Below are 14,310 nucleotides of genomic sequence, written 5' to 3'. Positions count from 1 at the left end.
CCGCACAACGCTCCAACACCATCGGGCCGGCAGCTTAGACCCCGCATCCCATCCTCGTCGTCACTGTAGGAAAGACGCTGGAGGCGATGGTTAAGTGTGAGTTTTATTTCAAGCAGGTCCGCTCGGGCCCTAATCAACATTTCCTCAGCTAACCGTCTGCTCTCTACCCCGCGACCGCGTGCAATCAAAGAACAACAATGTCGCGGGGTAGAGAGCCGTTCTAACATTCGAACTATTTACATATCCCTAGTACCCTTGGGCTCGGAGCCGCTGGGTTAGTTGGTGTGTGGCTCACTTTTAGGTTCCGTTTTTCTCAGATAACTCCTGGTGGAGTTGTTTAAGAAGCAACATTACATGTAAATGAATTAATTTCTCTGCCACTATCTCAAAGAAACATGTTGTCGCTAAGAGTGGAGTCAGTGGATAAGCAGACCTTAGTGCGCAGGGTCTTCTAGTACATTGGCATTAGGCTCCACACATGCTAGGTGTTTTTTCTTCTAGGAAGATTAGTCGGTTTTGTCCTTTTCTGTTAAAGGTTGACTATGCTATAACAGTTTCCGAGTCACCTATATGGGTTTCGTTCCTGTTCAAATATATTTCTTCTGGTATCAGAGCTTTTATTTTGACTATATAAAGATTCTCGCCTCAAGGGGTCACTTTCCTTATTGCCAGGAGGTGTATATGTTTGGTTTCCTCCATCTCTTATCCACGTTTTCCAGAGATTTTGATATATGAATAATCAAGTGTGTTTTTAAAAGATTGTGAATTGAAGTACAGAGGTTCTTAACCTCTTAATACCTCTCAGCTGCTTTCCTTGTGGGAACATTATTGCGTGGTCCCTTTCCCCCTCCCCCCCCCATTTGGTCTAGATAGAGTATATAAGTTATGCATGAAGAGGGACTTAATTACTCCTTTGGTTCTTCAGTTAAGGTACTAGGATGTTTAGGACATTCTCCTGGGCAAAAAATTATCAAGCAGCCGATTGGTCTAAGGAATAATCACTTAAAGCATTTTATTTTATCTCAAGTGTATGGTCCATGTTGGGGTTATTGTGATGCAAGGGCTTTGAACTTGCATAATATAAAGCCTCCTGTCATGCCATAGAATGGAAAATCCCACTCACTAACGTGACAGGAGGTTTACATTCTATTAAAGACAGGAGTCGAGTATTATACCAGCCACCCACCCACCCTTTGTTTTCCGTTTCTTATTCCAGTGTTCTGTTTCATATTTTCAGCTTTCGGGTGAGAGGTCCTATCCAGAAGAGCTTCGTCATAGCTTCAGGCTGCGGAGAGGTTGCGATCCCTCCAGTTTCGCTGGATCCTTTCTCCGCACTACGCAGTTGGATCGTTACAATGGGCGTCTGGTGCAAGACAGCTGCAGAAAGAGGAGTTGGGTTTAGATTAAAGGACATATATAGAGGAGTGTCCTTGCTAATTGGTCTCCTGCAGGGCATGACCTGTCCTACATGATGGATTGGGGAGTCCCCCTTGCATGGACATTGAATTCTATTTAGTTCTGCTATTGAAACTTTTTTCTTTGAAAACGTTTTTCTTTGCTGCTGTGGTTTCAGAGTAAAGATTGTAATACATAATACTCGCCTCCTGTCTTCAATAGAATCTACCCCCCGTTCACGTTAGCGAGGGGGACTTTCCATTGTGACCTGGTAGCTCGGGGGAAGAGGTCTCCTTCGCAGGTCCTCTCTGGCTCAGACCTTCAAAGAACATGGCAGCTTTCGGATTACATGAAGAAATTGCAGCAGCAGACTGCTCCTCCAGCTGAGCTTCAAGGAACAGCTTCTTCTTGCTTCAGCTTCAACTTCTGAACAAATTAGTGAGTGAGAGGTTCCCCGTTGTACACATTGGTTCCCATTCACTCAGGTTTAGCCAGGCTCAGTCACACAGAAGGGCATTCAGGCAGGCAGGAAGCCATTCAAGCTCACAGGCATTCAGGCCATTCACTCCACACTGACACCCATAATAAAGAATGTAGATTGGTGTAAGCACCCATACTTTCAGCAATCAACACCTCACTCATGTCAGTTCAGTCAGGACTGTCTCAGTTATTGTCTCACACACAGAAACCAGACGTCCATAACACAGAATGTGATTTCACTTCAGATTCCATTCACACAGGTCCCATCTGTAGGGTGAACCCACAACACACAGACCCTGGGAAGGCTCCAGTCAGTCTGACAGGAGGCAGCCCCAGAGGCATATATGGTATTTCCACCCAACAGCCAGTAAGGAGGAAGGGACATAAATTATGTCTTCCAAGGACTTTGGGAAACACGCAAAGGAAATAGAAACCAAGAGGCCAAAGGGGCCATCTTGCAGGAATCATTTGTTTGCTACGACAGGGCTCGAGTGTCCCAAACGTGGAGGACACTCAGAGGCATTGCCAAGTCAGCATGTAGCTGCCACCAGCCTATACCCTGCTCTGTGGGCAAGACCAAGGTGTCCAAGAATACACTAAGGGGTACAATGGTGTACCCCCACCCATGGGTGCCATAAGGTTTTCCCATGGGTGTTCACCGAAAGGAAAACATGAAAAGCTGCACTGCAAGAGCTCCAGGCTGGACCTCAGTGGCAGAAAACAGAAAACGCACACAGAAGTGTTAGGACAAGGATTAGGATGCCCTCTGCCTCCATGAGTCATTTACAGCAGAACACCCTGTAAATCTAAGTTTCCAATATGTAACATTGAAAGGTGCATTCAATATCATTTTAGAACCATGTCAAAAAGCACCTACTCAATCTGCCTCTAGAGCTTTACAGGAATATAGAAACTTAAATAATGTGGTTTGTGAACAATATTTTCTGACCATGTTTCTTGACACCAAACACATTTCTTACTGCCAATTAAATGCTACCAATCATGGTCACAATTTGTTAATCAGGCCTGCGATATTCTATGACATAATTCTAATTTGCTCAAATCCTTAAAAGGAGAGTTTGGACATAGCGTTCTTTGTTGAAATGATAGGAAAAAAGTGGGGGGAGCAAGTGATCAATCAAGAACTACATGGGCTTCAGTGGTTATTAATAGATCTTCACTTGTTACCAATAAGGGAGTAGTTTCTTACTTGTAACTCAATTTCTCCAGCGTTGGTATCTTTCATGGATTCACATGCTGTAAATATTCCCCGTCAGGCTGGGAACCTCGGGCATTTTAACTTAGCGTTTTCCTATGGAAAACTTCGACATTTCAGTGTCCTATCAACGTCCTTTTTGGGTGCTTTAGTCACCACCAATAGGAGGTAGGGTAAAAATAGCCCCGCCCCCACGGCTTCCCGTCAGATTTTAACCTCCAAAGTAGAGGCAACCCGAACCATGTTTGCATGCAGGGGCGGCTGCATGTGAATCCATGAAAGATACCAACAATGGAGAAATGGAGTTACAGGTAAGAAACTACTCCCTTCTCCAGCATTGGATCTTTCATGGATTCACATGCTGTTAATACATTACACAGCAGTACCCATCATGCATGGCGGAGTGTAAATACAAACCAATACAGAAACAGAATCACATGAGACAAGAAACCCATCCAGTGATCAAGTTCAAAACAAATACCACAAAGCTGCAGGGCCTACCTTAGTGAAACAGGCGTTGCAGGACCGCCCGTCCCACCTTCACATCGTCACCATGCTGCTGCTCCAGACAGTAATGGCGAGTAAAGGTATGTAGCACCGCCCAGGAGGCCACCTGGCAAATGTCCACCAGCGGAATCCCCGACTATAATGACGCCGACAAAGCCGTAGACCTCGTCGAGTGTGCCCTCGGACTCCTCTCCAAAGGCTTCCCAGCTTTAGTGTGGCAGAATGAGATGGCAGATGACACCCAACAAGTCCTTGCTTTGTGATTGCCTGTCCCTTGACGGACGGTCCATAAGCCACAAACAGCTGTTTAGAAAGTCTGAACTCCCGAGTACGATACAAATAAAAGTTCAATGCCCTCTTCACATCCAGCGAATGCAAAGCCCGTTCTGCAGGCGTGGAGGCTGCAGCAAAGAATGTGGGCAACACAATAGAAGAGTTTATGAAATGATGTTGGCACTTTTGGGATAAAGTGTGGATTAGTAGCCAACACCACCTTGTCCATGAAGAACCTCAAGTTTGGAGGGTCCACAACTAAAGCTTGTAACTCAGACATCCTTCTCGCCGAAGTAATAGCCACCAGAAAAGCCACCTTCCAAGACAAAAACTGCAAAGGAGTCAACGTCATCAGTGCAAACGGCTTTCTCATCAGACCTGACAGAACCACATTAAGGCTCCACACCGGCGGAAACTTCTTGACTGGAGGAAACGTACAGAACAACCCCTTCAAGAAATGCTTGATGAGACGATCACTAAACAGAGGCGCTACATGCCGCCTCCGAGTAAATCTAGACATTTCTACCAAATGTACCTTTATGGAGGATAACGCCAGACCCTTTTCCGCCAACTGCAACAAGTAGGGCAGAACTTGCTCCGGTGAAATGTTGAAAGGGTCCACCCCAAGCTGGCCCGTAGACCACACACAAAATCTTTTCCATTAACACGCATAGGAGCCATTCGTGGATGGAGCTCTTGCCGCCTCCAAAATTCGCCGACAGTCACTGGAAAGCTTTAGCAGGTCAAACTCTGAGAAGTCAGGAGCCAAGCCATAAGGCTGAGAGATCCCGGATCGTGGCGCCAGACAGCGCCCTTGTCCTGATACAGAAGGTCCGGCGTCACTTCCAACCAAATTGGCTCTGCCACAGACAGATGAAAGAGATCTGAGAACGACGGCTGCCTGGCCCAGAACGGAGTCACCAGAATCACACGGCATGGGTATCTCCGAATCCACTGGAGGGTCCGTCGAATGAGCGGAAACGGTGGAAATGCATAAGCGAACCGGTCTGTCCACAGGAACGAGAAGGCATTCCCTAGAGACTCGGGGTGAGCCCACCTGCTGGCAAACTCCTTGCACTGTTTGTTCTCCCTCGTTGCGGAGCGATCCAACAGAGGAGGGCCCCATTTCTGGAAGATCATGGACACCTGTTGCTCCTTCAGCTGCCATTTGTGGAGCTGGCCTACATCCCTGCTAAGCGCATCTGCCCGAACATTCAACACTCCCGGCAGATGAAACGCCACAACGCTAATGTCGTGCAACAGAGCCCAATGCCAAAGTTCTTGTGCTTCTTTCGGAAGCACCCTGGAATGCATGCCCCTGTTTCTATGAAACATTGTGGCGGTATTGTCCGTCAACACCCTCACCACCGAACCACGTATGCGTGGCAGAAACGATTTCAGGGACCAATGTACCGCTCTCAACTCAAGCACATTGATTTGAAACCGCGACGCCACCAGAGACCACAGGCCATGAACCTGTGAGCCCTCGAGATGCGCCCCCCCATCCTGTCTGAGAGGCATCTGCCAAATTGTAAACTGGAACTCTGGTTCCAGCAACGGCATGCCCAGAACCAGATCGTCCGAGCACTGCCACGATCGAAGAGCTGCCACCAGACCAGTGTCGATCACCACCTTGTCGGACCACGCACCGCGACTCTTGAGCCCACCGGTCAGCGAGGAACTCCTGCACCGGCCTCATGAAGAGACGACAGTTTTTCTCCAGCGGAATGCAGGACGCCATGGCCCCCAAAAGTGACATGTAGGTCCGGACCGACACCCTTGTACTGATCTTCCACTCTGCCGGAGCTTCAGAACCCTCTCGTCCGAGGACTTCACAAGTCCCAGATGAGTCCGAAACTCTGCCCCCAGAAACACCAAGTCCTTGGAGGGCAACAGAAAGGACTTCTCGAAGTTCACGGCGAAGCCTAGCCATTGCAACAGCTGCATGGTAGTGCCGAGACTTCCCTGCACCTCCCCTGGCGGTGAACCGCGTACCAGCCAGTCGTCCAGGTATGGGTAGACGTGATGACCCTCCCATCAGAGCCACGCCGACACAGGCGCCACACTTTTTGTAAACGTCCTGGGAGACGACTTTAAACTGAACGGGAGCACCCAATACTGGTAATGATCTTCTCCTACGACAAACTGCAGAAACTTGCAGTGCCGTCGATGCATAGGAATGTGGAAATATGCGTCCTGTAAATCCAACAAGGCCAGAAACTTGTCCGGCTGTACAGACCGAATGACTTCCTGAAGCGTGAGCATCTTGAACTTCAGGCGTTGCAGAGTCTTGTTGAACGCCCGAAGATCCAGAATGGGTCGCCACTTGCTGTTGGGTTTCTTCACCACAAAGTAATGGGAATAAACCCCTTGGCCTTTCTCGGCCACCGGAACCAATTCTATCGCCCCTTTCTGTAGCATAAGTACAACCTCCTGCCACAGGATGTGAAGGTGAGGTTGCACGGTATACACTGGAGGAATGGAAACCGGGGAACACTTGAACTCCAGGGAGTGGCCCAGACGCACCGTGTCCAACACCCAATGGTCCGACGTAATCTTGCACCACTCGTCCACGTGTAGTGCCACCATGCCCCCCAGCAGAGTCCCCTGAAGAAAGTCATTGCTGTGGCTTATCCTGTCTCCCCTTGGAGGAGGAGGAGGACTGCGCACCTCTTTTCCTCGAGGCCTGAAAGTCCCCTTCTGGGCCGACTGTGCCGACCTGCTATACCCCTGGGAGGAGTAACCAAACCGACTGTAACCCCGGTCTCTGGAGGAAGTAAACCGGGCATTTCCCGATGCCCCACGGAATGGACGAAAGGAGCGAAAAGAGCGCCCACTCTGCAAAGCTCCCAACGACTTCGCAGTCTCAGAGTCCTCCTTCATACCCTTGAGGGCCTAATCAATTTTCTCACCAAACAACTGCTCCCTCTCACAGGGCATGTCCAGAACTTTATAATGCACCTCCGGCCAAATGTCCGTGCACTTAAACCAGGCTTGTCGACGCAGCACAACGCCGTTGTTAATCTGTTTAACACCAGACTCTGCCAAGTCAACGGCAATATTAATACTATGATTGGACACCTCCTCCCCTTCGTGTACCAACAGCATGGCAGCTTTACAGTGTTCCTGTCATGATGCCTACTCCCGGACATCAGGATCAAGCCCATCAGCTCCGGGAGCAGGCATCCAGATACTTATTAAAACCCCAACAGCCCCGGCTGGGGGCTGTCTGGGTTCAGTTCTGGCGCCCTAGGCGCCAGGCTCATCATAGAAATCAGTCCTGGCGCCATAGGCGCCAGGCTCATAGACTTTACTCACCTGATGCAGACCATGCTGCTAGTGAGTCCAAGCCAACGTGAGGCCGGGATGGGACTATTTTATTACAGGGACTATTTTTTACTCGGGCGTGGTTCTGGGGAACTTCTTACCTGGAACTACTTTGGAGGCTATTTAAACCACGCCCGAACAACAGCACACGCTTCGCATTATTCTACATCCAGCAGCGTAACGCTCACCGTGCCTGCAGTCTGCATCCAGTCTTCTACCACACCCGCCTCGAATCTGGAGCTCCTAAAACAAAGAGGAAAGAAAAGGACAAGGTTAGAAAACAAACTATTATCGAATTCCTCACCCGATTCCGGATCCATCTCGCCTCAGGACCTGGAAAGAACATAATTTCTGTACGCGTCGCATCTCCAGCTACAGCGCCGCGCCATACTCACCAGTCCTCGCAGCATCTTTCGATTCGACGTTGCCTCCATCATTTCTTCGCCGAACTCCGGCACCTGGGGAACAAAAGAAAAAAACAAGGTGAGCCGAGAAAACCAACAAATATAACTCTTATCAAAGACTTACCTGATTTACCACCGAAGGCATTATTTTATTACTCTCCACATCTTCATGTACAGCAACTGCAAAGAGAGAGAAAACACCACATTGGACACGTGCAACATTCACCGGACAGCGTCGGGTAATACAGACTCTTACCCGAGCACCACCAGCTGCCACGAGAGCATCTTCTCACAATCTGAGCTGCAAGACAAGGAAGGAAGGGGAGACAAGAGTGAAACATCGGACATATTGAACTCTATGAACTTGATACTTACCGGACCCTGCCAGGAACCTCAGTCAATACTCTCCGGAACTCTCCCACGCCTTCAAACCAGCGAAGTAACTGGCATCAACTCGCCCCTGCAATCCATGCAGGATGGAGAGCTCATCTTTCAAGAATATAAGGTGAGATTGCTGAGAGGGCACTACGGAGGTGATTAGTTGGGAGGACTGTGGGGGGTGCCATCACTTGAATCCACGGGTGGCTAAATCCATCCCTCCACTTGCAGGAGAATACTTCTACGGGTCAAGCAGACAAGATTAGGAGGGCCAGTCCAGTCATCTCTGCACTACGCATCACGTTGGTGGAGACCGCAGCCGTCCGGATCCGACCGACGCCCCTGTGGGAGCCAGGTGAGCGTAACAGTTCCTCCGGCAGATGTTCCACGAGAGGCACTAGCCGATGCCACATCTCACGATCATAGAGAGCCATGATCGCCAACGACTTGGCCGCTTTCACCGTCTGTTAGTCCAATAAAAGTTCTTAAAACTTAGATATGGTGTAGGATGAGAAAATATATGGATTCAGTGACCGGTCTTACTAATTTCAGTGAAAGTCATACATGTCTGTTCTACCACTGAACCAGTTCAAATCCCAACAAGGAGATTGAGAAGGGGATTGTCATTGGGAAGATGCTTGGCCAGACAAAGGGATATTTTTCCAAAATGGGTGTCACTCCTTATTTTTCAACAAAAACACTTGTTTTACACGTTATGCACTAGTCACATCGAACCCTCATGAATGCTTCAACGCAGAATGTTCAACCTCATATAGAAGCTCTGCATAGAACAGTTCCAACAAACCCCTCGGCAGAGTACTCCGGGGCGAACTACTCTGAAAATAATCGTCATTGAGTCCACTATGTAAAGTTGGAATTTCTTTAAAGTCCTGAAACTAACCTTTTTCAAAGTCTTGTGAAAATATTGGCTTTCATGCTTACAAAAATGCGGACTTGGAACAGCAAGACAAATTAAACTAATTACTTTGAATGTTCTCCCCCTTTTAACACAACATAGAAATTAATGTGTTGTGCAGAATTATGAAGCCATTGACTCAAGTTGTATATAAAATAAAGACCTACAACGAATAAAACAGTAAATGGCACCAATACCTTGGCTCCAAGCATGATGGCACGTTCTTGCTCAAAAGTACGCTGTTTCTCTTTCTTATATCCAGTAATTCCAAACCTGTGCACTTCCAAGCGGGCCTGGGAAAACAGAGCAGAAATTAGTGTGATGCCAGTGGAAGCAGGTTTTACCTTCAGAAGCTAGAAACAATAATTTAACAAAGAATGTACACAACCTAATTTTTTTCTTTTATTCATATATTTACAAGTATATACAGAAACAAAATCATGTCCAAAAATCAGAAAATACAGAAGGAAAACATACAAGAAAACAAAAAACCTAAAATAAATCATTAAATACACTCCAGATCTTCTCATACAAAGAAAGTTTACGTTTCAATTTGTAAATTAATTTTTCCGTCCTGGACAGGACATGCATCTCCTGAAACCATTCCTCAAAAGAAGGAGGGATCCGACCTTTCCACCCTCGGAGAATCAACCGTTTGGCCACAATGAAAGCCCTGAAAGACCACTTTTTAAGTGCGGAACTAACATCAGCCAGCCCAGAATCACCACCAAGAATCACTGTTTGAAAATCTAGGACAGAATCACCACCCAAAATCTTGACACACACATCACAGACTCTGAACCAGAAATCTTTCACCCGCACACAGCTCCATAACATGTGTTCCAGTGATCCAACTTCCTGAACGCAGCCCCAACAATCTGCATTATCCATCATGCCTCTTTTATGAAGTGTTTCAGGACACCAATACACACGATTCAGAATCTTAATTTGGCGCAACCTTTCACAGAGATTCAGCGAACACATGGAAACATTACCACACATTTTGCCAGACACCAATGTCAATCTCAGATCCAATCCTCTCACTCCAAATCCTCCGCAAATTGTCATTACCTCGATAATGTGACACAATTAGTTTGTACAGTCTACTGGCCAGTCCTTTTTTTCCATCAGCATCAGCCAGGAAAACATCCACATCCAAAGAGTCAGACCAGTCAACCTCACAGACAGACCTCTTCAGGCGTCTACAAGCAGAGTCAGATAGGCCTCCAAAATTCCATCTCTCCCACAGCTCCGCCGCAGTCAACCATCGATCATCATTACCCAAATCTGATACCTGTTTAATACCCATAAGGAACCAATCCGGCCAAAAAACAGTCCCAGAATTGTCCTTAATCATAGGATTCAGCCAAATAGAGGCATTCCTGCTCTTAAACGCATCATGACCTAGTAATGACAACGTTTCCATCCATGAGGCACGCAAAAATGACGTCAACATACTACCTCCAGAAATCTTCGTATTAGTTGTCAACAAGGCTTAAGGGCCAAGCGGCCCCATAGGCGTTCGACTCCGCCACTGCCCATCTGTCTAGTCCACCACTCAAAAACGGAACAAAAGAATGAGCCGAAAATGCCAAATGGTATGCACTAAAATTCGGGACACCTAAACCACCCAAATGGATTGGAAGCTGTAATTTCCAAAGACTAAGTCTCGGAGGTTTACCGTCCCATAAAAATGCCTGAACAAGACGGTCTAATTCTCTCCAATAACTACTCTTAATTTGCAATGGAAGCATGCTGGATACAAAGTTAATTCTCAGAGTTAAATTCATTTTCAGGGCATTGACTTTACCCCACAGTGAAAGATGAAGCAGCGACCACCTTTCCAAATCCATTTTTGCAATCCCTAATGACCACTCATGTTTTCATCAACCATATGGGATACAGGATGCGTCAACCACACCCCCAAATAGCGTAAGCACACCTCACACCATGCAAACCCCAACCCTGTGACCAGAGTCTTATCACATCTGTTGGACAGGGGCAGCACTTCCGACTTCAACCGGTTAATCTTGTATCCTGAACAAACTTGAAAATTAGACAAAACCCTCATCAGACAAGGCAGGGACTCAGCCAAATTCTGCAGCACCAGCAAGAGAGCATCAGCATAAAGCCAAGCCTTCTGAACCACACCCCAACAATTAACACCCTGTATATCCGTGACATCTTTGATGCAAACTGCAAGAGGCTCCATCACTAGAATAAATAACAGAGGAGAAAGTGGACAGCCTTGACGTGTGCCCCGATTCAAGCAAAAGGGATTCGAAACCACCCCATTTGTCTTCACGTCAGCAGTAGGTTTGGCATACAGTAGCCCAACCCAAGAAATAAAATCTTCACCGAGATTCATCCTCCTCAATACCGAAAACAAGAAATCCCAACTAACCTTGTCGAAAGCTTTCTCCGCATCAAGGGCAAAGACTGCAGCATCACAGTCCATCCTATCCGCCATTTCCATTGTGAGCAACAGTTTCCTGATATTACTAGACGTACGCCGCTTCTTCATGAAACCAGTCTGTTCCTCACCAATCAAATCAGGCAAGAACTGCACCAGGCGCCTAGCAAGAACCTTGGCAAGAATCTTATTACCAGTATTAATAAGGCTTATCGGGCGATAACTAGCAGGATGATTACCGTCCTTCCCTTTCTTCAAAAAGACCGAGATAGACGCATGTCTAGTGCTAGATGGAAGTGAACCAACCATTTTGCTTGATACAAACATGTCTCTCAGAAGCCCGAAGGCCGAGTCCGGGAGGATCCTATAGAATTCACAAGGGAGCCCATCCGGGCCTGGGGACTTATCCACATTCAGCTCTGAAATCGCACTCCTGATCTCATCAATCGAAATTGTCTCAGCAAGACGAGCACGCTCTGCATCTTGAATCCTAGGCAAGTGCAAAGTACCAAAGAAGTCCTCCCCCCTACCTGTAACACCAGCCTCATTGCTGTACAGATCCTCATAAAAGTCACGAACAATCGAGTTAATTTTCATTGGATCAAATGTGATTCTACCTTCACCGTCAATTATCGAATCAATTGCCAACTCAGACACCCTTTTCTTCAACCTGTAAGCCAGCCACCTGTCACAACCCTCACCCTTCTCAAAGTAAGTACATCTCGAATAGAACAAACCACGTTCAGCCCTCTGTGACAAAAAGTCTTCCATTTCTTTTTTAAGCTTTTTCAAAGTCGCCAATTTAACCGAATCAGACAGATCAATCATCAAATCCCAAGAAATTACACCAATCCGAAGGTCAAGATCCCGCGGTTTCTTCTAATCCCTTTTCCGTTTACCACTAGATAGTCCCAAACATACACCACGCATACAGCATTTAGATGCTTCCCACGTGTTCGCTACACTGATCTCATCTGAACGGTTCTCCATCACAAAGCAATTTGCCTCGGAAACAATCCGTTCCAAAAGGTCATCATCCCTCAAAATAGGGGTGTTCATTTTCCATGAGAAAGTCCTAACACACCTAAATTTAAGTCCCAAATGTAAGAACAGGGGCATGATCATGCAATAAAATATTACCAATTTCACTGGAGACAACACCATCCGACACATTCCCACCAGTAAAAATCATGTCAAGTCTGGAAAACACACCATGAGCACCAGAAAAGAAACCATATTGGCGCCTGTCTAGATTCTTAAGGCGCCACAAATCTTTCAAATTGTGTTCCTCTAAGAGTGATCCAAATGCCCGATGATGAAGATCATACTGAGTCACCCTCCTGACCTGACTCCTATCTAGCAAAGGATCAACAACAGTGTTACAGTCCCCTCCAAGTACCACATTTGAATTATTCAAATCTAAAAGGGTCTGCGCAACCATTCTGAAGAAGGAGCCATCATCGACTGTAGGAGCATATACATTACAGTGTCAACAATTCTCCCTGAATTTCAACTAACAATGCAATCATTCTTCCATCCTTATCCGCACGCTGACCCAGAATTTTAATAGGAAGCTTTTTCCAAAACAAAATGGCAACACCCCGTGACCTTGAGGAGAATGAAGAGCCATAAACTGAACCGACCCACTTTTTCCAACCTAGGAATTTCATCCGACAAAATATGAGTCTCCTGTAAGAAACATATGTCTGCATGCATGTCCTGTAGCCAATACCACTCAAAAAACGCGAAAAAAGTAAACTGCAACCCAAACCAACAAGGGCAACCCTCATGCACCACCATCCCCCCCCATTTAAAACATAGCTACAATTCCGTATAGAACCAGGCACAAGTGAAGATATCAAAGCTGTCAAAGCTGCAGTATACCATAACTTAGCTGTAACATATCTATCTCAACCCCTGTTCACCCCCCTAATGAATCACCCCAGAAAGCTGAAGCCCTCAAAACGCAGAAGATTCAACAAATACAGAAAAAAAAAAACTTTTTATGAACGATAAAGTGCATTAAACCATTGCCAGTCAAAAGGTGGGTGAAATTCAACGGGGCGAGTCAGTTCTAGACCCACACACTTGGTTGTGATCCTGGAAAATGAACAAAAAAAGTACTTTAAAAAGGCGCCATACTTAATGAAATCCACCATTCATATCTTCGAAATGCAGCAAATGCATGAGGCCTCAGACTGCAGAGCCCCCACTTCGGCCGTCACAAGCAGAAAACCGCTTTCATTGTGCATTCAGTTGAAGGCTTGATGCATATGAAGTCACATCCTGCAACAGTTGAACCCCAAGTCTGTTTAATTGACAGCAGCAGCGTTTCCTCCCAAGACAGCCATCATCACTCTCGCTATGTATTTCCCGTCGTTCAAATTGTACAAACAGTTCAGTAATGATGCATTTAAAAGGAGTATCGAAAACGCATTGTTCAGGGAAACTCCCCGTATATAGTAATAGACCCATCAGCTGCTGAACATATACATTACAGGCATACTGGTTCGGAGGCACGCTTAGGACCCGTAAAATTCATCGTCACCGTTCAGCAACGGGCACTCGCCGCACAAACCTGTACCTGAGCTCCATTAGAAGCCAATCAGGCTCCGCTCAGACCATGAAGACGAAAAGTAGTTCGCAGACGGAAACGCCGGGCCCGATCAGCTGATGAAGTGTCATGTGGTGAGCGTTGTGCGTCCCTTCATAGTGGGTCCTTTCTTCCAACGAAGCAGGAAGCGACACGGAGCACCACCTGAGGCTGTAACATGGAACTCCAAGTAGGTCACAAGTGTACCGTGGCGCACTGAACGAATGAAGAAGTTCCAAAGCGTTATTTAAAAACTCAGTAACAGTCATCAGCCATCGGCACCATTTTAAGTATATTAAAACCGACTGCAAAAAGAGTCCAAAGATGACAAAAGTAAAACAAAAGATGATCTATTGAGGGGGGAGAGGGCAATGGGGATGCACCATCAAAATCAAGCTCAGTCATTGA

General features: G+C 46.7%; 1 protein-coding gene across 2 annotated transcripts in view; it reads right to left on the bottom strand.

Annotated features, from left to right (window-relative positions):
* The window catches only part of FSAF1 (40S small subunit processome assembly factor 1), a 238,174-nt gene that overhangs the window by 70,248 nt on the left and 153,616 nt on the right, over positions 1–14,310 (bottom strand). For both annotated transcript variants that reach the window (XM_069606909.1, XM_069606910.1), the window contains exon 4: positions 9,094–9,189. In XM_069606909.1, the coding sequence (XP_069463010.1) occupies positions 9,094–9,189 (96 nt within the window). The remainder of the gene's footprint in view (positions 1–9,093; positions 9,190–14,310) is intronic.

This window comes from Ambystoma mexicanum, chromosome 4p, assembly GCF_040938575.1.
Source record: "Ambystoma mexicanum isolate Mex_15411 chromosome 4p, UKY_AmexF1_1, whole genome shotgun sequence".
Classification (NCBI taxonomy): Eukaryota; Metazoa; Chordata; class Amphibia; order Caudata; family Ambystomatidae; genus Ambystoma; species Ambystoma mexicanum.
Note: the sequence above shows the minus strand (reverse complement) of the source record. Positions and strands in the feature narration are given on the sequence as shown.